This window comes from Mesoplodon bidens (assembly GCF_964165515.1).
Source record: "Mesoplodon bidens genome assembly, chromosome: 7".
In the NCBI taxonomy this organism is placed as follows: domain Eukaryota; kingdom Metazoa; phylum Chordata; class Mammalia; order Artiodactyla; family Ziphiidae; genus Mesoplodon; species Mesoplodon bidens.
Window position 1 is genome coordinate 60472893 of NC_138164.1, and position 23240 is coordinate 60496132.

Here is a 23240-nt window from a genome sequence, read left to right on the forward strand (position 1 = left end):
AGACAGGAGATAGGTGGGCTCCAGGTTAGATATTTACAACCAGCCTCCTGTTTGTACTTCAAAATAGAAATAACAACAGAAACAGGGTAAATAGCCAGGCTTTGTCTCCTGAGGACACTTTAAGGTAACAGTCATGGCAGGAACAGAGAGGGGCTAAACTCTGTCTGAGTAAAATTTCAAGAGGTCATATATTTCCCATCCTTGGGGCAAGGGAGACATTGCACATGTGCGGAAAGGCTCCTTGTGGGTCAAAAAGGAGGGGTCACCACTGCAGAATAGGTGATGCCAAGGCCCCCCCATAGGCCTCTGGGCTGGAATCCATCTTGGAAAAAAGTTGCACAAACATGTTGGGGAGGGTCCTAGGGCAGGTCAGGTGTTGAAAAAGAAACCAGATAATTGGCCAAAGGTAAACAAAGACCCAGAAGAACTGCCCTATATAAATGACTTAAGCCCCTCTTTACTGCACTCCTTCTCATTAGGGAGGACATGCACATCCTTTCTCTCCGGGTATGTGTGTCTCTGCCCTGTTTCTGTCTTAACTAAACTGTTCCTCTGTGTGCTCTCCCACTTGTTGTGCTCTGCCTTTAATAATAAACTTTGCATCTTTTTTTTTTAAGGCCTTATACATTTATTGCAAAATAGTTCTTGAGAAAGGCTGCACCAATAACTTAACATGAGGAATTAACTAAAATGAGGAAATTTCCTCATCTTCTTGCCAATTATGGGTTCTTGCAATTTTTATAATTTTTGCCAATTTTTTGGCCCAAATGAATATATCATCAACATTTAACTTGCTTTTGATTATTACAAGGGTACATTTTTTAGTAGATATTTATTGGAGTATAATTGCTTCACAATACTGTGTTAGTTTCTGTTGCACAACAACGCGAATCAGCCATATGCATACACATGTCCCCGTATCCCCTCCCTCTTGAGCCTCCCTCCCATCCTCCCTATCCCACCCCTCTAGGTCATTGCAAAGCACCTTTGCACCTGTTTTTACAGTTTTTGCCTCCTTGAAACATTCTTGCTTTCAAATGGAGGCAAGAACCAGGGGAACTCTGCTTCTAGCCTCTAGCCCCTGGTGGACTAGGATTCCTGGTTTTCACCCAGGTTACCCAGGTTCAATTCTTAGGCAGGGAACTCAGATCTCACTTCAAGACACAGCTCATTACTGCCTCTCCAAGATCAGATCTGCATTTTAAAACAATCACTCTGGTAGCAGGATGGAGAGTAAACTAAAGTAGTGCAAGGTTGGAGGCCGATACCAGTTAATAAGCTATGGTAGCAGGCAAGGCAATAGACAAGGGCCTTAATACAGCAATGGGAAAAGTAGAATCAATAAGACTTGGTATCTAAACGACTAGTTCTAAGTTGTGAATATGAGCAAATCACAAGAGCTTCCGGGTTTCACTACATTTGTCCTGCTACTTTATGAAGACAAGAGTTTTTGACACTCAGATACATGACATTTAATTCCCTGTAATCTGAATTTGGCTTCTACAAAAGATTGAGCAGTTTGAGTGTAGTAAGCCTGTCTTCTGTATCTAGCAGGGGTACGGAATCAATACTCGTTCAAACAATTATCAAACTGAATAGATCTGACATACTTGCCAAACCATCTCTACGGCTTCCTGTGTCTTTTTACAAAGTACAGTTTGCATGAGAAATTCCCTGGATTCTTATTAAAAAGGTAGACTTTAGGACACTAGCCTAGACTTACTGATCAATATCCAGGAGTCATGCCTCAGGAACCAGTATATAAACTTTCAGATAACTATGCATATTAAAGTTGAGAACCATTAAACAATTCTCTAATCCTAGGAGATATTCCTAGGTACAATTTGCCATTCTAAAACCTCTATCCTTTCTTATCTTTGTTTGGATATAAGGTACTCTACTCTCTACCAAAGACAGCAAGGTGGAGGAAAAATACATTTAGCCTCAATGGTAAACTGTATGGGTTTCAAAAACATCTGTCTTGGAGAAAACTTGTCACATTTTTTTCCCCTATTGCCAAAGTTTCCAATGGCATGGTAAACATTAGATTTGCAAAATAAGCACTCAACTCCAACCACACAAGGGGCATTGTCCAGAGTCAAGAATTGGGCAATGGTTATTTGGCAGGTTTGATTTAGATTTTACTTAGGAAAATTTGAATTTTTCTATATAGCTAATATATCAAGTGGTATCAAAGGCTTTTTTTTTTTAAACACTGGAGTGATTTGTAGTGCAACTAAAAGAAAAAAGACAAACACTTCTTCCATTTCTGGTCATTTAAATAAGTTTTTTAATGATACTCTAGTTAATTAGTTCTTAAGCTCCTTTATAAAAACTGATTCAAGGAATAGACAATCTATAAAAAATATGATTTATTTCTTAGCTAATACTTAAAATCAGTAATTTTTGCACATGACAGAAATGTATTCACACATGACAGAAATGTATTCTATATGATGAACTACTGACAGTTAAAAGGGGAAGATTTTTAACCTGTTATTTAAATGTGCTTATTAACGTCAGATTTTAATTCTCTTTTGGTTTCATTATCTCATGGGAATGTGGGGGTCCCAGGATTTCTTTCTTCCTTAACTAAATTACATGAGTTGACAAAGCATAGTTCTCTAAATATTGAAATAAAATTCGAATATACTGTGGTACTCTCTAGAAAATGAAAAGTAATGGTTTTTGTGAGTTAAGAAGGAAGCTATGGGACTTCCCTGGTGGCGCAGTGGTTAAGAATCTGCCTGCCAATGCAGGGGACACAGGTTTGAGCCCTGGTCCAGGAAGATCCCACATGCTGCGGAGCAACTAAGCCTGTGCGCCACAACTACTGAGCCTGTGCTCTAGAGCCCACATGCCACAACTACTGAAGCCTACGTGCCTAGAGCCCATGCTCCGCAACAAGAGAAGCCACCGCAGTGAGAAGCCCGTGCACCGCAACAAAGAGTAGCCCCTGCTTCCACAACTAGAGAAAGCCCGCGCACAGCAACAAAGACCCAATGCAGCCAAAATTTAAAATATAAATAAATAAATTTATTTAAAAAAAAAAGAAGGAAGCTACAAAAAATTAAAAGGCAGATCTATTCCAAAGTTTGAAAACAGTAATTTTGGTCACATTTATATTTAAAAAATAATAAAATCAAGTCCCAGTAGAATCAGGGACATGTTCAGACATATCATCTAAATAAGGATAAATAAAAAAGTAGGAAATGGATTTTGAATTCAGGATAAGACTGTTTTGTAAAAGAAGTCTCTCTTCATTACCAATGGCTAGCAATATCTGTCTGTATGGGTCAGGCTTTTAGGAAAAATTACATGCCTAGTGATGAAAATGTTCTAAAATCGAATTATGATGATGGCTGCACAATGATGTAAACTCACTAAAAATAACTGAATCATACACTTAAAACAAGTGAATTTTGTGGTATGTAAATTATACCTCAATAAAGCTGTTAAAAAATTATGTGCTTATAAAATAACAAATGAATGATATACCCAATATTCTTAACACCCTAGGAGTTATCTAAACTTGGAAGCAATTAAATGTCATGAACATACTGGTGCCTACTGTATGCTGATGATTTCAGAGCTTCTAAACCTATGAGATTACTTAGGGTCAGGACTAGGGGGCCATAGTAACCCTTTCTTTAGACATTAACCCAGACTGAAAGATATTCTGGAGAAGCCCATATACTAATATATAAGCAACTATTTCATATCCTTATCAAAATGTCTATAATAGAGAAAGCTAGATGAAGCTACCATTGCTTTGTCTTAAGAGCAGTGACATATGATAATATTATGGCAACTTCTATTTTTCAAACCCTTCTTTTTTATTTATTTATTATTATTTTTTTTGCGGTATGCGGGCCTCTCACCGCTGTGGCCTCTCCCGTTGCGGAGCACAGGCTCCAGACGCACAGGCTCAGCGGCCATGGCTCACGGGCCCAGCCGCTCCGCGGCATGTGGGATTTTCCCGGACCGGGGCACGAACCCGTGTCCCCTGCATCGGCAGGTGGACTCTCAACCACTGTGCCACCAGGGAAGCCCAAATCCTTCTTTTAAAATTAATTTTTATTGGAGTATAGTTGCTTTACAATGTTGTGTTAGTTTCTTGCTGTACAGCAAAGTTAATCAGTCATACATATACATATATCTACTCTTTTACATTTCCTCCCCATTTAGGTCACAACAGAGCACCGAGTAGAGTTCCCTGTGCTATACAGTAGGTTCTCATTAGTTATCTATATTATACATAGTAGTGTATATATGTCAGTCCCAATCTTCTAATTCATCCTACCCTACTCAAACTCTTTAATAAATTCCAAATACATGGGCAGGTCTGAGAATATATAATTTTGATGGGAGAGCTATTTTCAATATAATGTGGTAAGTTCTATGACAGTGGTTTCACAGGAGTCAAGGATCTATGGAAACACAGAAGAGAGTCATGTATCACTAAATGATAATACCTAGATGATAATAACTGGAGGTATGGTGGAGAATGTCAGAGAAAATTTCTCTAAAGAGCTGACATCTAAACTGACACTTAAAAGGATGACTAGGTATCAGTCAGAAAAGAAGAAAATGAGTATTCTAAGCAAAGAGAACAAAGATATGGAGCCATGAAACAGTATACTAGGAGGAGGGAATTAGTGACAATTCAGTATTACTTACATATGTTTCAAGGCAAAGAGAGATGGGACAATCAAAAATGAAAACAATATAGAGAATTTTTCATAAAGCTCTACTTATTCAGTTTCAAGGATTTTACTTTATCCCTCTACTGATAATGTAGAATTTAAAAAATAATTTATTGGGAGGTAAATCCTATAAATCTGGGACCACTACTCACGACACGTAGCCCTGAAGAATTAAGCAGGTAAGTTTTTGGTTACCCCATCTTTTAGAAAACAGTTTGACAATGTGAGATCTCCCCATATTTTCCTATCCCCAAAACACTCCTGTTATAAACTCTGTTAAAACACCAGCAGTTTATTAAGGACAAAGTAACCAGAATGTATTTTTACAACAACAAGCAAAATACCATGCCTGAAAGCAAATACCTGCTTTATCATAATCTTACTATCAAACACTAAAATAAGGAAAATTTACCTTGAAACAATGCAGTTGGGATTTAGTGAGTGTATGGTGAGTTTACAACCTAGCAATCATCTTATAATCATAATCTTGTAATCAAAATGAAATACGTGTCCTATGAACAATCTGAAAAGTTTGGCAAGTCTTTTCTCTTTTTCCCAAACTATGCCACATTTAGATTTTTCACTGTTCATTGTGATATGTCGCTAATTAATGAGGCCTGCTATTGCCAAATGGAAGAATATCTTACACTAGAGAATAGAAAACTCACACAATTATTTTATGTTTTTTCAATTTGATAACCTCAACTCACCCATAATGAAAAAACACTTACCTGCTTTACATTATATCCTGCTTTTGCACTAGTTTCAATAAACATAACATTCAGCTCTTTGGCTTTCCTCTCTCCTTCCTCAATTGACACTTGCCTGTAGAAAATAAAAAAGATAAACTCATCTTTTTGAAAGATAATGATATAAAGATTATAAACAAGGTTCCGAAAAAAACTTTTCTTGATCTGGTGCTGGTTATACAGGCAAGACTAGTTTGAAAATTTATCAAGCTGCAATACACTTGAAATTTGTGCACTTAGGTCAGAAAGAGAAAGACAAACACCATACAACATCACTTATATGTGGAATTAAAATATGACACAAATGAACTTTTATGAAACAGAAACAGACTCACAGACATAGAGAACAAACTTGTGGTTGCTGCAGGGAGGGAGGGATGAAGTAGGAGTTTGTTAGCAGATGCAAACTAGTAAATAGAGAATGGATTAAACAACAAGGTCCTACTGTATGGCATAGGGAACTATATTTAATATTATGATAGACCATAATGGAAAAGAATATATAAAAGAATGTATATATATGTATAACTGAATCACTTTGCTGTACAGCAGAAATTAACACATTGTAAATCAACTATACTTCAATAAAAAAATCTGTGCACTTCTGTGTGTATGTTATATCTGACAAAATGTTTTTATAAAGGCATTTTTTAGTGATTTGCTTTTACCTGCTGAGCTCATCTTGTTTTTTTTTTTTTTTTTTTTTTGCGATACGCGGGCCTCTCACTGCTGTGGCCTCTCCTGTTGCGGAGCACAGGCTCCAGAAGCGCAGGCTCAGCGGCCATGGCTCACGGGCCCAGCCGCTCCACGGCACGTGGGATCCTCCCAGACCGGGGCACGAACCCGTGTCCCCTGCATCGGCAGGCGGACTCTCAACCACTGCGCCACCAGGGAAGCCCATCTTGTATTTTTTTAATTTTAAAAATCTTAATAGCATGCTATTTTCTCTTAGCTTTAGCATTTAGCTTTGTGATTAAAAACTTTTATGCAAAATAACTTTTTATGGCTAGACAATTTGTCAATTTACTATCATAATTTATGTAACCAGTCTCAAACTGTTAGAAATGTATGTTGTTTTCAAATTTTATTGGGTTGGCCAAAAAGTTCATTCGGGTTTTCCATAAGATGTTATGGAAAAACCCGAATGAACTTTTGGCCAACCCAATACACTACTGTGAAAAATGTTGCTATGAACATCTTTGTGCTTTGTGACTTTGGATCATTTCTTTAGGTTGGATTTTGTGGATTTCTGTAAGTGGAACAAGTGAGTCAAATTAGTACTTCTTTTACAGGGAATTTTGTAGTACATCATAATTAGCAGTGTCTCTCAAGCTGTGAGCTCTTCAGGTGCAGAACTATCCTGTTTATCTTGGTGTTCCTAGCGCCTAGCAATCACATAGGTGTTTAATAAATATGCAACTATTCTAATTAAATGGATCTAAGCCATCAGCTGATAAATCCTGCTTCCTACAACACAGAACACCAAAGCAATGCACGAGAATTTCTACAAGCTCCCACCATATCTATCTTCCAATCTACCTATGTGTGTGTCTTTTATACTCTATGTCTGTCTAATCCTACTACTATGGAGGAACTGTCCTTATTCCCCAAACTTATACCTACGTACTAGATTCCACTGTCTTCTTGTTTATAAGAAGATGTTATTCTTGAATTTCTCCACTCTCTAAAAATAAAATTATTCTTTTTTTAAAATTTTATTTATTTATTTATTTATTTATGGCTGTGTTGGGTCTTTGTTGCTGTGCACGGGCTTTCTCTAGTTGCGCTGAGCAGGGGCTACTATTGCGGTGCGCGGGTTTCTAATTGTCGTGGCTTCTCTTGTTGCGGAGCATGGGCTCTAGGCATGCAGGTTTCAGGAGTTGTGGCACATGGGCTCAGCAGTTGTGACTTGCGGGCTCTAGAGCTCAGGCTCAGTAGTTGTGGCGCCCAGGCTTAGTTGCTCCATGGCACATGGGATCTTCCCGGGCCAGGGCTGGAACCCACGTCCCTTGCATTGGCAGGCAGATTCTTAACCACTGCGCCACCAGGGAAGCCCCCAAATTATTCTTATATAGAACAATGCAACTATTAATGCTTTACTACATCTGTTTGTTTTAGCCACTCATTCTCTATGTATTTGTGTATAAATTTTTTTAAAAAACATATTTTTTCTTAATTTGACAGTAAGTTGACAATCAGCAGCAGACCTTTAGGCCCAAACACAAACACTTCTGAGTGTGAATTTCCTAAAAACAATTATTTCAGATGCCCTAAAACTTACTCCTTGGACCTCTTGTCTATCTACAATTACTCTCTTGGCAACCCCGTGCAGTCTCATGGTTTTAAATACCACCTATATGCTGATGCCTCTCAAGCATATATCTAGCCTGGACTGCTGCTCTGAACTCCAGACTCATATATCCAACTGCCTACCTGACACCTAATTATTAGGATATCTAATAGCCATTCTATACTTAAAATCACCAAAAGCTCAAGTCATGATATTCCCTCCCAAACTGTCTCTTTATGCAGTCTCTCCTATCTCAGTTAATGACAGTTACTCAGGCCAAAAACCTAGGTGTAATCCTTGACTCCTCCTTCCCCCACATCCCATGTTCCACCCATCTGTATGCATTCCATCAATTGCATCAGTATATCCTGACAGTTCTATCTTCAACATAATATCTGAATTTGACTACTGGTCACCACAAAAGCTACCACTATCCTGGTCCAAGTCATCATCATTTCTTGCTTGGAATAAAGTCTAGATTAGCCTCCTCTCTGCTACCCTTATGTATTTTCAACAAAGCAAACAGTGACTTATGAAAAGCTACTTCTCTGCTCAAACCCTCCAATCTCATTCGGAAAGTCTTTACTTTGCCCTACATGACCTGGCCTTCATTATCTTTTCTTGTTTTGTTTTAATTTAACCTCACTGCCTACTACTCTTTCCATCGTTCTGTTTACCAGCTATGTAGGCCTCCTTGCTGTCTCTCAAAAAAGCTGTGTACTCCCAACTCAGTGATTTTGTATTTTCTGAGCCATGTGCCTAGGGCCTTTATCTCCTCAAGATCTCTGCACAGTTAACTCCCTTACTTCCTTAGTGTCTTTACTCAAAGTAACCAATCATCTTCTCAGGGAGGTCTTCTACTGCTATTCCATCTAACATGACAAACTTGCCCTTAACATTTCATACTCCTTTTCCCTGCTTATTTTCACCCTTAGCATGTATTACTACGAAACATACTATGTTTTTTTTGTTTGTTTATTTATTTATTGCTGCACTGGGTCTTCGTTGTGCGCAGGCTTTCTCTAGTTGCAGTGAGCGGGGGCTACTCTTTGTCGTGGTGCATGGGATTCTCATTGCGGTGGCTTCTCTTGTTGCAGAGCATGGGCTCTAGGCACGCGGGCTTCGGTAGTTGTAGCACACGGGCTCAGTAGTTGTGGCACAGGGGCTTAGCTGCTCCACGGCATGTGGGATCTTCCTGGACCAAGGCTCGAACCCGTGTCCCCTGCACTGGCAGACAGATTCTTAACTACTGCGCCACCAGGGAAGCCCCAATACTATGTATTTTTTGACTTATTTATTGTCTGGTTTATTCTTGGAATAAAAGCTCCTTGAAGACTTGTCTTTTTTGTTCACTGGTCTATCCTAGAGTGGCATTCTCTGAAACATAAGTGGTACTCAACAAATACCTCCTGAATGAATGATTATTAGTCTGTAAATCCTACATGTGAAGAATTCTAGGCATAAATCCTAACTAGTTTTAGACTATAAGTCACCCCCATAAAATGGTTGAAAGTTAGCTATAGCAATGTTCACAACTGTGGTTTGAGTTTGTCAGAAGCACCTAGAAAGGTTAGTTAAAATAACTGAATCTGGAAGGAGGATCAAAAACATTAAAAATTTTAAGGTTGACCATGATCCTTTATAGCCAGAATCTTAAAAGAGATCTAATAAGCCATGTTTACCAAGTGATTCTCAGGTTTGAAACATCTGGGACTCACTGGGCCACAGGGGACATCAAGAATACTGAGAATCTAGGTGCTGAGACATGGAAACATATATTCTGGTCTTTCCTCCAAGTTTTCATGAAAAAACTATTTATTTATTTAAAGAATAAATTTCATTTATTTATTTATTTATTTTTGGTTGCAGTGGGTCTTTGTTGCTGCACGTGGGCTTTCTCTAGTTGCAGCAAGCAGGGGCTACTCTTCGTTGTGGTGCGCAGGGGCTACTCCTTGTCACGGTGTGCGGGCTTCTCATTGCAGTGGCTTCTCTTGTTGCAGAGCACAAGCTGTAGGAGCACGGGCTTCAGTAGTTGTGGCACGCGGGATCAGTAGTTGTGGCTCGCAGGGTCTAGAGCACAGGCTCAGTAGTTGTGGCACACGGGCTTAGTTGCTCTGAGGCATGTGGGATCTTCCTGGACCAGGGATTGAACCCGTGTCTCCTGCATTGGCAGGCAGATTCTTAACAACTGCGCCACCAGGGAAGTCCCGAAAAAAATATTTAATTGTCAGAGAAAGTGGTAAAGTCATTTAACTTTGAACTGCCTTTTTTTTTTTTTTTTTTGGCGGTACGCGGGCCTCTCACTGTTGTGGCCTCTCCCATCGCGGAGCACAGGCTCCGGACGCACAGGCTCAGTGGCCATGGCTCACGGGCCCAGCTGCTCCGCGGCATGTGGGATCTTCCCGGACCGGGGCACAAACCCGTGTCCCCTGCATCGGCAGGTGGACTCGCAACCACTGCGCCACCAGGGAAGCCCCTGAACTGCTTTTATTAAAAAATTTTTTTTCTGATTACAAAAGTAATTTTTAAAAGACCAATCATTACAATAAACTCCTCTATAATCCCACTTTCTTCCCAAAGATAACTACAGTTAAGTTCATGTATGCTTATGAAGATTTGTTCTAGGCCAAAGGAAAGATGTCTATATATATATATATATATATATATATATAGGATGGTGTGTGTGTATATATGTATTTTTAAAACAAAAAGGATTCATGTATACACATTGATCAAGTTTTTTTTTTAAGCTTCACGTATTAGACAGCAATAAATTCTTCTCATTTTTTTAGTGGCTAGAAGAATTTCATTTATAAAATGCTACTATAACTAGCAGTCATTTAGACTGATTTTAATTATTTAATATTATAAATAATGTAATAATAATTCTTGTATGTTCATCTTTTCACATTTCTGTGGTATATCTGTGGAATAAGTTACTGGAGGTGGATCTGAGTCAATAAGTATTTTAAATACTGATACGTTAAACCGTTTCCTCTAAAGATTAGTTACAGTTTCAGTGTTTGTTTATTCAGACTCTTGATGATACTGTGCATTATTAATCTTCCTAATAATGGCTAACCTAATAGGTGAATATGATCTTTATATTTATGTGTTCAAACTTATCAATCTTTCCCTTTATGGCTTTAGGATTCCACGTCATGTTTATAAAAGGCCACCCACTCCCAAAAGATTTTCTTTTAATGCTTTTTAAAAAAATTTAAAACTTTTACTCATTTAAAAATTATTTTATTGGGAATTCGGGATTAATAGATACACACTACTGTGTGTAAAACAGAAAAATACCAAGGACCTACTATGTAGCACAGGGAACTATATTCAGTGTCTTGTAATAGTCTATAATGGAAAAGAATCTGAAAAAGGATAAATACATATATATATGTATAACTGAATCACTTTGCTATATACCTGAAACACTGCAAATCAACTACACTTCAATTAAAAAAAAATCCTGCAACTATTACATTAAAATTTAAATAATAAAAATAGATGACCTCCCCCCAATTATTTTAGTGGAACGAACAAAACTTTAATTCTTTTACTTTTTAAAAGTAAAAAAAGGGCTTCCCTGGTGGCGCAGTGGTTGAGAGTCCGCCTGCCGATGCAGGGGACACGGGTTCGAGCCCTGGTCTGGGAAGATCCCACATGCCGCGGAGCAGTTAGGCCCGTGAGCCATGGCTGCTGAGTCTGCGCGTCCGGAGCCTGTGCTCCGCAACGGGAGAGGCCACAACAGTGAGAGGCCCACGTACCGCAAATAAATAAATAAATAAATAAATAAAATAAAAGTAAAGTAAAAAAAAATTTTTTTAAAGATTCTTAATTCTTTTAAATGTGAATAACTGAAGGGTGATAGTCTGGCAAAAATTACTGAGAAATATGGTAATTCTAAAGCAATGGACAAATATTTCCTTAAAGAAAAATTATTGTAAACATAATTTAGATGTTTCTAGCATTTGTATACTCAAATATTACGCAGTAAAAGAACAGATGCTTGTAAGCATTCTTTTAGATAACTCTGGCTATAAAGGGAAACAATTCAGATATACAATTTTTCTATTTAACAGTGAAGATATCTAGCGACTCTCCACTAGAAGAATATATACCTATATGATCTTCAAATTCTCATACTGAAGCTAAATAAAATAGTGAAAATTTATGATAGCAATTGATGTCCAAAAAATGATTTTCATAAAGAAAAGTTGAAATCATATGCTGAATTTACTTTTAAATTAGGAAAGACTTTCTTGCCAATTCCAAATGAGGTACCATGGCAGAAATGGGCTTAACATTTCATATGTCTTTGAACATATTGGGTTTCTTTGTAACATTTTAATTAATAGCAAAAGTTCATTACTGGAATTTCAGTATCCAACTAATGAATAAACAAATAATAAATAGTAAAAGCTTCGAATATTAAATAAATGGTCAAGACTATTTAAAGCAGAAAGAATATCCAGTAGATCACTTAGGAATGCTAAAGGCAGATATTCAAGCCACAGGTTCTACAGTGAATGTTAATACATTTTGCATCCTGTGACCTGAATATGTCTTTGCTCATTTGACTAAGGTATCACAATCAAGCTATTCAGTTCAACCTCACAGTCTGGCTCAACCATACAATTAAGAAAAAGAAAAGAAAAGAAAAGAAAAAACTACACCACTGAATTATAATGAATATTTATAAGAAGACTACCAAAAGAGTGTGCATTTAATCATTACGAATACTTTTTTAAAGATAGGATTTGTAAAACATTTTGTTCTTTAGCAGAACACTGCTCATATTTATGAGCCCTAAAAAATGCAAAATAGTTATCAGCTTCATGTGTAAACAATCTTGTACAAGAGTTATTTACACACGAGCTTACACAAACCCAAAAAGTTTAGTTTCCTTTAAGGACTGAGTTTAATGGGTTTTTTTTTTTTAATGAATTTACTTATTTTATCTATTTATTTTTGGCTGCGTTGGGTCTTGCTGCACGCGGGCTTTCTCTAGTTGCAGTGAGTGAGGGTTTACTCTTGGTTGCAGTGTGCAGGCTTCTCACTGCGGTGGCCTCTCTTGTTGCGGAGCACGGGCTCTAGGCATGCGGGCTTCAGCAGTTGTGGCACGCGGGGCTCTAAAGTACAGGCTCAGTAGTTGTGGGGCATGGGCTTAGTTGCTCTGTGGCATGTGGGATCTTCCCAGACCAGGGCTTGAACCTGTGTCCCCTGCATTGGCAGGCAGATTCTTAACCACTGTGCCACCAGGGAAGCCCTAATGTGTGTTTTATTGTGTGGGGGGCGGGCGAGAGGGCTGGTGGGCCGTGCTGCTCAGCTTGGAGGATCTTAGTACCCTGACCAGGGATTGAACCTGGGTCCTCGGCAGTGAAAGCACAGAGTCCTAACCACTGGACCGCCAGGAAGTTCGCAGGACTAAGTTTAATGTTTACCTTTCTATTTCAGGTCCCCACACTAAAGAAAAGGGGCAGGGGTATAAAATTAAGGATTAAACATGTCTCCTTTTAAAGCTATTTTTCACTAACAAAAATAACAGGCTGGGCTTCCCTGGTGGCGCAGTGGTTGAGAGTCCACCTGCCGATGCAGGGGACACAGGTTTGTGTCCCGGTCCGGGAAGATCCCACATGCCGCAGAGCGGCTGGGCCCGTGAGCCATGGCCGCTGAGCCTGTGCATTTGGAGCCTGTGCTCCGCAACGGGAGAGGCCACAACAGTGAGAGGCCCATGTACCACAAAAAAAAAAAAAAAAAAAAACAGGCTGCTTAACAAAGAAATCAAACATTCCATACAAATATGAAATCATTCCATACCTCTTGTCAGCAAGATCTGTTTTATTTCCTACTAGCATGATGATAACATCACTTCCTCTTTCTGTTCTGACATCATCAATCCACTTTGTAGTTTGCTGGAATGAGTTAACATCTGGTATATAGGAGGGTGGACAGAGAGATTAGTGTTATTGCAAGTGCCGCCCCAAGTGAAGGACCAAACAAAGAAAAAAAAGGAAAAAAAAAGTACTGTAAATTGGAAGGGGGTTGGCACATTAGGACCCACTTTTAATGTGCCTGCAACATAACTCCATTTTATCTGAATATAAATATCAATGATCTAAACAAATCACAATAGTAAAGTCCTTAAGGTACCTTTTATAATAGTTTAAAATTTTTGGACATGACCAAGTGAGTATAATGTACTATATGTAATTGAAAAAAAAATTTTAAATGTAAGGACAGCTATGGCAGATAATATGGTGTCATGTTGCCACAATGCTTTTTTGATCACTTAAACATACCAAACATGACAAAGAAAGCATCTCCAAAAGTATGTCAGCCAGTAAGTCCCAACACATCCACAAAATTTGTAAAGCCTTTAAATAGCTTTCAACACCACTGTTTGCATTGCTTATTCAGTTTGTGATCACTTTAACTTGAAGTTTATTAGTTTAATGTACCAGAATCACTTATAAAAAAATCCATCTTTTCTAGCCCTGGATTCTAAGTAGAGTACTTCAATACATCTTACAGCAGCTAAAGAAAACAACTTGCTAATATTTTAATGGCATGTGCACAAATTTCAAAGAAAAATATACCAGGTTTTACTTGATTTGGTTAAAGTAAGCACAAACATTTTAAAGCTGCAAAACTTGTGAATGCACAATAATGAACATACATTTTTAAAACAAGTAGCAACCCAAAGAAAAGCTTCAAGAAAAGAAAGACTGCAGTTGGCACCTAACCAAAAAAAAAGAAGTCTCTGAATGCAAACCTCTTATAATTCTGCCATTGTAATTATTGTTAAGTAGGTATGATTTCTGGTTGAGCAAATATGCAAAAATGTATACTAATAATATTACTAGCTCAAATCAGTAGATTGTTTATATAAGATGTTTTTAAAGAAGTCCAAGATGTGGTACTATCCTGGTCTTCCTATAAATTATGGAGCACTATATGGAATGATGCTTAATATTGCCTAATATATCATAAACTGATTCACAAAGACAATTTTAATCAGATAGCATTTCCCTGTCAGTCACCGGTGCTCCATTCAAAATTTACAGTCACTTAAAAAGCCAAAGGCATTATTAGTCAGTCTTGAAGGAAAAGAAAAAGGAAGACCATTACTTTTTTTAGTCTCCCATTTAAATTTTTTTCTTGGAGAGAAATGGAAGTATAATTCGTTAGCAACCAAGTAAATAAGTCAGAGAATCCAGATTTCATTCAAATGAAAATGATTAATAGAAAACTGCACATTATGTTTTCTCTGCCTTCCTCTATAGAGAGAGGATGGCTGGAAGGGGAAAGCAGAGAAAAGTTGGCTAGCAGAAGCTTTTAACAGTCTCAACAGAAGCCTTGAAGGATCTGGAGAACTTGGCAAGAGACTTAAATGCAGATTATTTTATTTTAGAGAAATCTGAGATCAAGTTAAATAAAAAAGGAGACATTCTTCCAACCATAATTATGGTGTAGGGATAATAGGATACTAAGAAAGCCTTGGAGAGGATTCGTAATTAGACCTAAAGGAAAAATTACAGGGCAAAAAAACCTGGCACAGTAGAAATAAAGCATATTGGTACAAGCACCAAAGCAAATACTCTGCATATTGGTACAAGCACCAAAGCAAATACTCTGACCTAGCTGGCCTGTGATAAGGTTTGCTATGATAAAACTCATTTTTACATGCCAGTATAGAAAACAAGCACAAGACAAGAACATGCATGCAACTAAGCTAAAGGTTGAAAGATTAGAAATGCATAATTTCCCCCCACTCACTTGTGATATCATAAACAACAACTGCCACAGTGGAGTCACGAATGTAGCTAGGAATCAAGCTCCTGAACCGCTCTTGACCTGCTGTGTCCCATAATTGCAATCGTACCTAACAATAAAATCAGTCAAACAAGCAAGAAAAATAAGAAAGGTCAACCCGTTGCAAAATACCTACTTGTGATATCGTAAACTACTACGGCTGCAGCAGAATCACGGATGTAACTGGGAATGAGGCTACGGAAACGTTCCTGACCCGCAGTATCCCATAGCTGCAGCCTGATCTGTGGGATGGGAAAAAATAAATAAAAAAAAAAAAAAACCAAACTCATACTAAAAAGAAATAATGTTTTTAAAGGGAGGAGGGTGGCAAGGAGGTAAAAAGGAAACTCATGCAAAAGGTTACAGGGATGTGAGGAATGAAAATAACACAAAACTCCTTTCCTTTTTCAAAAGGGAATAATATTTAAATTTGGCTTGCCCTGAAGGTACATAACTGAAAAAAATGGCAATATGAAAGATTTCACAGAATCAGAAGTACAGCTTCCTTTTTTTTCCCCTCCCTGTAACCTCTCTTTGAATCCTATGTGTTCCGGAGAGCAAAAGTAGACTGCTGATTTTCAAATAGTGAGCATAAAAGGGAAAAACAAAGGTAAATGTCAGTGAGCAGCTCAGGCTATCAGAGAAAAGGAATTAATGCTTTTCTGCAAGCCTCTCTGAAACTAAAATAAAATGTCTCTTTTCTCTATTGGATCCAGAACACTTTGAAATTGGATCTCTGACTACTGTGCTTATGCTTCTCCCACACATTTCTTCCTAGAACACTGTCTATAATCTAGCAAAAAGGAGAAATATCTTTTTGCAACCCTACATAAAAATATCTTTACTTTCTTACTTTTTCACATCTACATTCCAGGAAGAAAAGCCTGAAAACAAGCATTAAGTTCTCTTACCATCATAAAGCAGCTTCTGTTTTCAAATTTTAAGAAATAAAATGCTATATGTTAAAACATAAAAGAGAACATCCAAAAGAAAAAAACTCACAAACTTATAAGAAATAGCATTAGAGATAACTTTTTTGGGTATAGATCCCAAAATAATGCATTTAAGAGAGTCACTGTTTAGGTGACAGGAAATCTCTTCAAGGGATAGCAGGCTAGAATACAGGATTTATACTGCACTTAAAAGGAGTATTCCATAAGATGGAAGACAAAAATCTAACAAGTAAATACACATTACTTTTTTCTATTCATAGTCACTTTGGTACATATCATATTCTGACAAATAAAACCTTGAAGTTCACAAATTGTGTGATATTCAAATGAAATCTTTTTGAATGCCTCAAGAGTGGTATTCAAAAGGTCTTTAGCAACTCTAATTTCTTCATGAAAATAGTCTTATCTCAATGCTATTTGTTATAATTTTCCAAATCAAGACAAAATTTTGTTTAACAAGCCTAGGGCCATCAGAGTTTTACAAATAACAGCTTTCTCTCCCCTTTGGATTCTACTTGGGGATAAAAAACTCAAAGTGCTAAGTACTACTCACTCTATAATAACAGTTTTTCTCAAGGCCTGTAAACTAACTTTGGCAACTTTGCTAAGTACTTCTTATGGTGACAATCATTGATTATAGTTTTGATCATAATTTTCTATCCTGGAGTGTTGCAGAAAATTGCACACTGAAAACATTACTCACTGTTCGATCCTCTAAGTACATTGTTTTTGATAAAAAGTCAATACCAATTGTTGCCTGTAAAACAAAACAAAACAAAACAAAACAAAGAAGTTAAAAATAGTAATAGTTTAATGGCAGTCAGCAGTTTAGGGTTCAAGTGGGAATTATGATTGTGGAAGAAATAATGAATAAACATATAAACATATCATAGCCAAATAAAAATGAACAAAATTTTCAGTGATAATGGCTTCTACCTACTGAGCACTTGCTATGTATTAGAGATTCTTTTAGGCCCTTTACATGATCATCTCTAATGCTAATACATCTCTACAAAGTAGCTAGTAGCATCATTATTTTTCTTATTTTATACATAACAATATTGGGGTTTGGAGAAGTTAAATAACTTGTCTAAAGACACAAAGCTTCTGCTGTGGAGTTGGGAATAAAAGTCCAACTCTTTCTAACATATACTTCTATATTTGCTTTATATTTATATATACTTTAAAAATCTATCTTTATATACATATTTTATACATTTCATATATCATATATATTCACATACATTATATATATATATTTTAAATTTTAATTTAATTTTTTTTTTTTTTTCAGAGTTCCCCTATCTTTATTTGTAGAGGTTATCCAATAATTTCTTTAATTACATCGCATACTTCTGAGTCCATTCCCGAGCTATTCTGTTGTACTTTTCTCTATCTGTTTTGTAGATCCGAGCAATCTCAGGCACTAAGGGATCATCTGGATTGGGATCACACAACAGAGAACAGATGGACAAAAGTACTTTTGAAATAGTTAGTGCTGGAGACCACTGTGACCGTAGAATATCAAGACAAATGCTGCCATTACTGTTAATATTTGGATGATAAATTCTTGTTGTAAATGCAACCTTAGGTGGTTTGAAGGGGTAATCTGTTGGGAAATGAATTGTCAAGAAAAATACTCCACCCTGATAGGGACTGTCATTTGGCCCCATTATTGTAGCTTGCCAATGGAACATATCATCTCCAACGGGACCTGCTGAACACTGTGCTGGGGGGTCCCGCGCCAGGTCATTCAATTCCTTGTGGATTCTCTTCAGAGCCATCGTGGGAGGCAGGTGGAGGCGGCCCCCGGGGCGGGAACAGGGGCAGGGGAGGGACGGGGAAGGGATGAGGGGGCGCGAGGCCGCCTCGGTGATCGCGGGTCGGCCGGAGAAGATGGGGGGCTCCGGAGCGCGGGTCCGGCGGGACGGACTTGGGGCCGTGGCCCACTCGGCTCCTGAGCCTGCCGCAGGGGTCACCGCATCACCCGGCGGCGGCCCCTTTATGCCTTAATTTAATTTAATTTAATTTTTTTTTGCGGTATGTGGGCCTCTCACTGCTGTGGCCTCTCCCGTTGCGGAGCACAGGCTCTGGACGTGCAGGCCCAGCGGCCATGGCTCATGAGCCCAGCCACTCCGTGGCATGTGGGATCTTCCCGGACCGGGGCACGAACCCGTGTCCCCTGCAACGGGAGGCGGACTCTCAACCACTGCGCCACCAGAGAAGCCCACATTATATATTTTATATACACTTTATACATACATGTAAAATTTTTTAAATTGTGATAAAATACACGACTGCTCTTTAAAAAAGTCTTTTAAAAAAATGGTTAAGAGGGTTTAAGAGTAGTTTTAGGTTCATAGCAAAACTGAAAGGAAGGTACAGAGATTCCCCTTTTCCCCCTGCCTCCACATATGCATAGCATCTCCTATTGTCAACATCCCCTACTGGAGTGGTAGTACATTTGTTATGACTGATGAACCTACACTGACACTGATGTAATTTTTTAAAGATAGGTTTTGGGACTTCTCTGGTGGTCCAGTGGCTAAGACTCTGCACTCCCAATGCAGGGGGCACGGGTTTGATCCCTGGTCGGGGAACGAGATCCTACATGCCGCAACTAAAGATCCCACATGCCACAACTAAAAAGACCCCGCATGCCACAGTGAAGATCCTACACACGGCAACAAAGATTCCGCATGCTGCAACTAAGACCCGGCACAGCCAAATAAATAAATATTTTAAAAAAAACTTTCTAAAAAAAATAAAATATAGGTTTTATTTTTAAATTGTCATAAAATTTGACATTTTAACGAATTTTAGGTGTATAATTTAATGGCATTAATTACATTCACAACTGTACAACTGTCAACACTATTTACAAAACTTTTTCACCACCCCAAACAGAAACTTTGTACCCATTAAGCAATACCAAATTACAATGTATGGATATATGACAATTTGTTTATCCATTCATCTATTGATGGACACTTTTGGCTACTATGAGTTCCTGTTTTCAATTCTTTTTGGTATATACCTAGGAGTAAAATTGCTGGGCCATATGGTAATTCTACTTAACTTTGTGAGGAAAGTTTCTACAGCAGCTGCACTATTTTAAAGTCCCACTAGTGATATATTCCTATTTTCCCTTTTCTATATAAATAGCCATCCTAGTGGGTGTGAAGTGAAATGTTACTGTGGTTTTGATTTGCATTTTTCTAATGACTAATGATGCTAAACATCTTTTCATGCTTTCATGTGCTTATTGGTCATCTGTATATCCTCTCTGGAGAAATGTCTATTCAGTCCTTTGCCTATCTTTAAATTGAGTTTGTCATTTTGTTTTTGATTTGTAGGAGTTCTTTATATATTCTGGATATTAAATCTTTATCAGATATGTAACTTTCAAATATTTCCCCCTATTCTGTAGGTTGGGCCTGGTGCCTCTACTGCAAATCAATTGTCAAGAGATATATATATTTATTTATAGGTTCTCCATCCTATTCCATTGGTCTGTATGTCTACCCTATGCCATTACCACACTGTTTTAATTACTGTAGCTTTGTAGGAAATTTTGAAATTGGGAAGTGTGAGTCCTCTAACTTTATTTTTCTTTTTCAATAATACCTTGGCTATTAATATCTTGGTGAATTAGGATCAGGTCTTTCATTTCTACAAAAATGGCAGTAGGAATTTTGATAGGGATTGCACTGAATTTGTAGATTGCTTTGGGTGGTTGGTACTGACATCTTAACAATATTAAGTTTTCTGATTTATTTACCTGGGATGTCTCTCCATTTAATTAGGTCTCCTTTATTTTTTTTGAGTAGTTTTGTTGATTTCCATTTCACACAGACTTGTATTTTAAAACAAACAACAACAGAAGACGATGCTTCCTCCTTTATCCCAAACTATGTGACTAATACACAACCTAAGTACTAATTCCACCTTATGACATTCAATCTGAGAATTATATCTGCCATAGGGTGGGAAAACGGGCTTATAAACTTGAATTACTATGTAAGAGCATCTAATTGACAAACCTCAGGAGTGTACAGGAGTGGCATAGCTGCATTTAAGAAATCTCACCAGTAGAACCTCATTTACTCAGACAGTGTGGCAGAGGTAGTTAACTACCTACACAAATATCCATCTACCCCTTCTTCCTTACTAACACAACCAAACATTTACTTAAAACCATACTTTTCCCATGAAAAAAATTACATTTTCCAGGCTTCTTTGAACTTTAAATAAATGGGGTTAACTCATTTGGGAGGTACGTTGTTTTTCCCCCCTTTCTTCCGTCTTTCTTCCTGAACTGTGGCTACCAAGGCTGGAACTCCAAGAACCATTCAGTAACCATGAGGCAAATTTCAATATGGAAGTCATATATTAGATCAGGTTAAAAAGAAAGAAGGAGTCTTGGTCCTGGATGACCATGGAGCTGCCACACAAGCACTGAAACACACTACCTTTAGACTTCTTTTACATGAAAAAAAATTCTCATGTCACTTATCAATGTTATTTTATGTTTGTTATAAACAGCCCAAAATAATTTTTAATGCCTATAAATAGAAACAAGCATTTTCAGATCTCACAGTCAAGACATATAAATGTTTTTACAATTAGTACAAAGTCAGACTTTATGATAAAATGTACAACAGTCCCCTCCTTGCACTGTACTATCCTAGTTTTGGGGCATCACTTATACCACTGAACTCATAAAGATCAAGATTAACCTGAAAAACATCCTGTTGTTACTCTTCTTTTTAGTTAATTTTATTCCAAGCTGAGCTACTACAGCATAGAAGTCGATCAGCTGTAAGAATTAAGCCAACAGCAGGAAGAAAAGAAAGGAGATGGCTGGGAAACTAATCGTTATCAGCTTTTCCAGCATCTTGAATGCTACTGATGAGGAACTAATTCAAATTTTCATAAAAGATGGATGAGACATTAGTGCTGCTTCTTGCTCATCTCCTTAAAAAAATGCAAAAGGCAATAACTGCAGAAGAAACCAAAGGTAAAAGAAAATTCTCCTATGTATCTTAATTTACAACTTCATATTATCTTAAATGTTAACTAATTCATTGGTTTTGAGGGGGCAGGGGTCTGCTTTGTAAAAAAAACATTATGATTTTCCATATGGGACATGATTTTTCCAATACAAAACTAATTAGGTAAGGAAAACAAGTTTTCTTCTGTACAAAGCAATGATAATCAGTTTCCTTCTGTGGTCCAAACAAACGTAAAGCTCTGTTGCCTGGTTGCTGCCTTCTCTAGCAAGAGAAAATAGAGAAATAATGAGTTGAAAGAGGCAATGACCAAGGAAGAAAAGACTGGGGAAGTTAAAAGAATCTAAAATTGAGTAACAGAGCTAAATAAAAAGAATGAGGAAAGGAAAACGACCCCAGAAAGAAGATGCTGATAAAGAATCCAGTTTAGAAGGGAATCCCATTTAAAAATATGTTTACATATATGTACATATGTGGGAAAAATATATGTATATACATTTTTCCCCTCCATATCTTTGTGCCATATTATATTTCTGTCGATTAGGACAGAAACTAGGTAGAGTCTGTGAATTTTAAAAATGAGTCATTAAAATGGACATAAAATTTTAGTTATGCAAGGTGAACAAGTTCTAGAGATCTGCTGCACAGCATTGTGCAGATAGATGACAATACTGTACTGTATACACTTAAAAATCTAATAAGAAGGTAAAATCTCATGTAAGTTTCTTACCACAATCATAAAAAAGAACCTCACCCCCACCCCAAATAAAATGACAATACTTCTGGAAAAGGAAAAAAAAAGTCATTAAAAATTAAACAAAAATAAAAAGACAAATCAAACACAGAATCAGCAAAACAGTCCATCTAGTTAAGGATTTTGTTTCTACTGATAAACTAGCATTCTGTATAGAATAATCTAGAGCTTTAACTTAAAGAGATTAAGGATATATTTATTCACCACCGCCATCTTTCTGGACAAGTTCATTAGAGTGTCTAAAACCCACTGTTTGGACTTCTCTGGTGGTGCAGTGGTTAAGAATCCACCTGCCAACGCAGGGGACACAGGTTGGATCCCTGGTCCGGGAAGATCCCACATGCCACAGAGCAACTAAGCCCGTGTGCCACAACTACTGAACCTGCGAGCCACAACTACTGAGCCCGCGTGCCACAACTACCGAAGCCCGTGTGCCCTAGAGCCAATGCGCCCCAACTATTGAAGCCCGCGTGCTCTAGGGCCCATGTGCCACAACTACTGAGCTCACGTGCCACAACTACTGAAGCCTGCACGCCTAGAGCCCATGCTCCGCAACAACAGAAGCCACGGCACTAAGAAGCCCGCACACCGCAACAAAGAGTAGCCCCAGCTCGCCACAACTAGAGAAAGCTTGCGCGCAGCAACGAAGACCCAACACAGCCAAAAGTAAATAAAATTTTAAAAATAAATAAATTAAATAAAACCCACTGTTTTATCTATGCTGTCCTGAACTTAACTGTTGATTTGTAACAGCCTTTGGAATAAGAAATTCTCTAAATTCAAAGTAATCTCTAAGGTTACTTTGAGCAATATAATCTTCCTCAAATAAAAGAATTAAACTACTCCAACTGTGGGAATCTTTCCCGAGCTTATTTATATTAAGTTGAACTATATAAAATGGCCAATATTATACCATTTTTGAATGATAAAAATAGCAATGTAATATGGTTCAAACTGA

General features: G+C 37.7%; 2 protein-coding genes across 3 annotated transcripts in view; both read right to left on the reverse strand.

Annotated features, from left to right (window-relative positions):
• The window catches only part of RAB6A (RAB6A, member RAS oncogene family), a 78236-nt gene that overhangs the window by 19134 nt on the left and 35862 nt on the right, over nt 1-23240 (reverse strand). The window contains exons 3-6 of one of the 2 annotated variants that reach the window (XM_081240867.1): nt 17220-17273; nt 15528-15633; nt 13569-13680; nt 5438-5531 (exon numbers count right to left, since the gene is read on the reverse strand). In XM_081240867.1, coding sequence (XP_081096993.1) covers nt 5438-5531; nt 13569-13680; nt 15528-15633; nt 17220-17273 — 366 coding nt within the window. Of the gene's footprint in view, nt 1-5437; nt 5532-13568; nt 13681-15527; nt 15634-15699; nt 15806-17219; nt 17274-23240 lie in introns of both variants that reach the window. The other variant, XM_081240868.1, reaches the window with a different exon arrangement.
• LOC308620012 (ubiquitin-conjugating enzyme E2 D2) lies at nt 17791-18518 on the reverse strand. Its single transcript, XM_081239360.1, has one exon. The coding sequence runs from the start codon at nt 18298-18300 to the stop codon at nt 17857-17859; it is 444 nt and encodes a 147-aa protein (XP_081095486.1). The 5' UTR covers nt 18301-18518; the 3' UTR covers nt 17791-17856.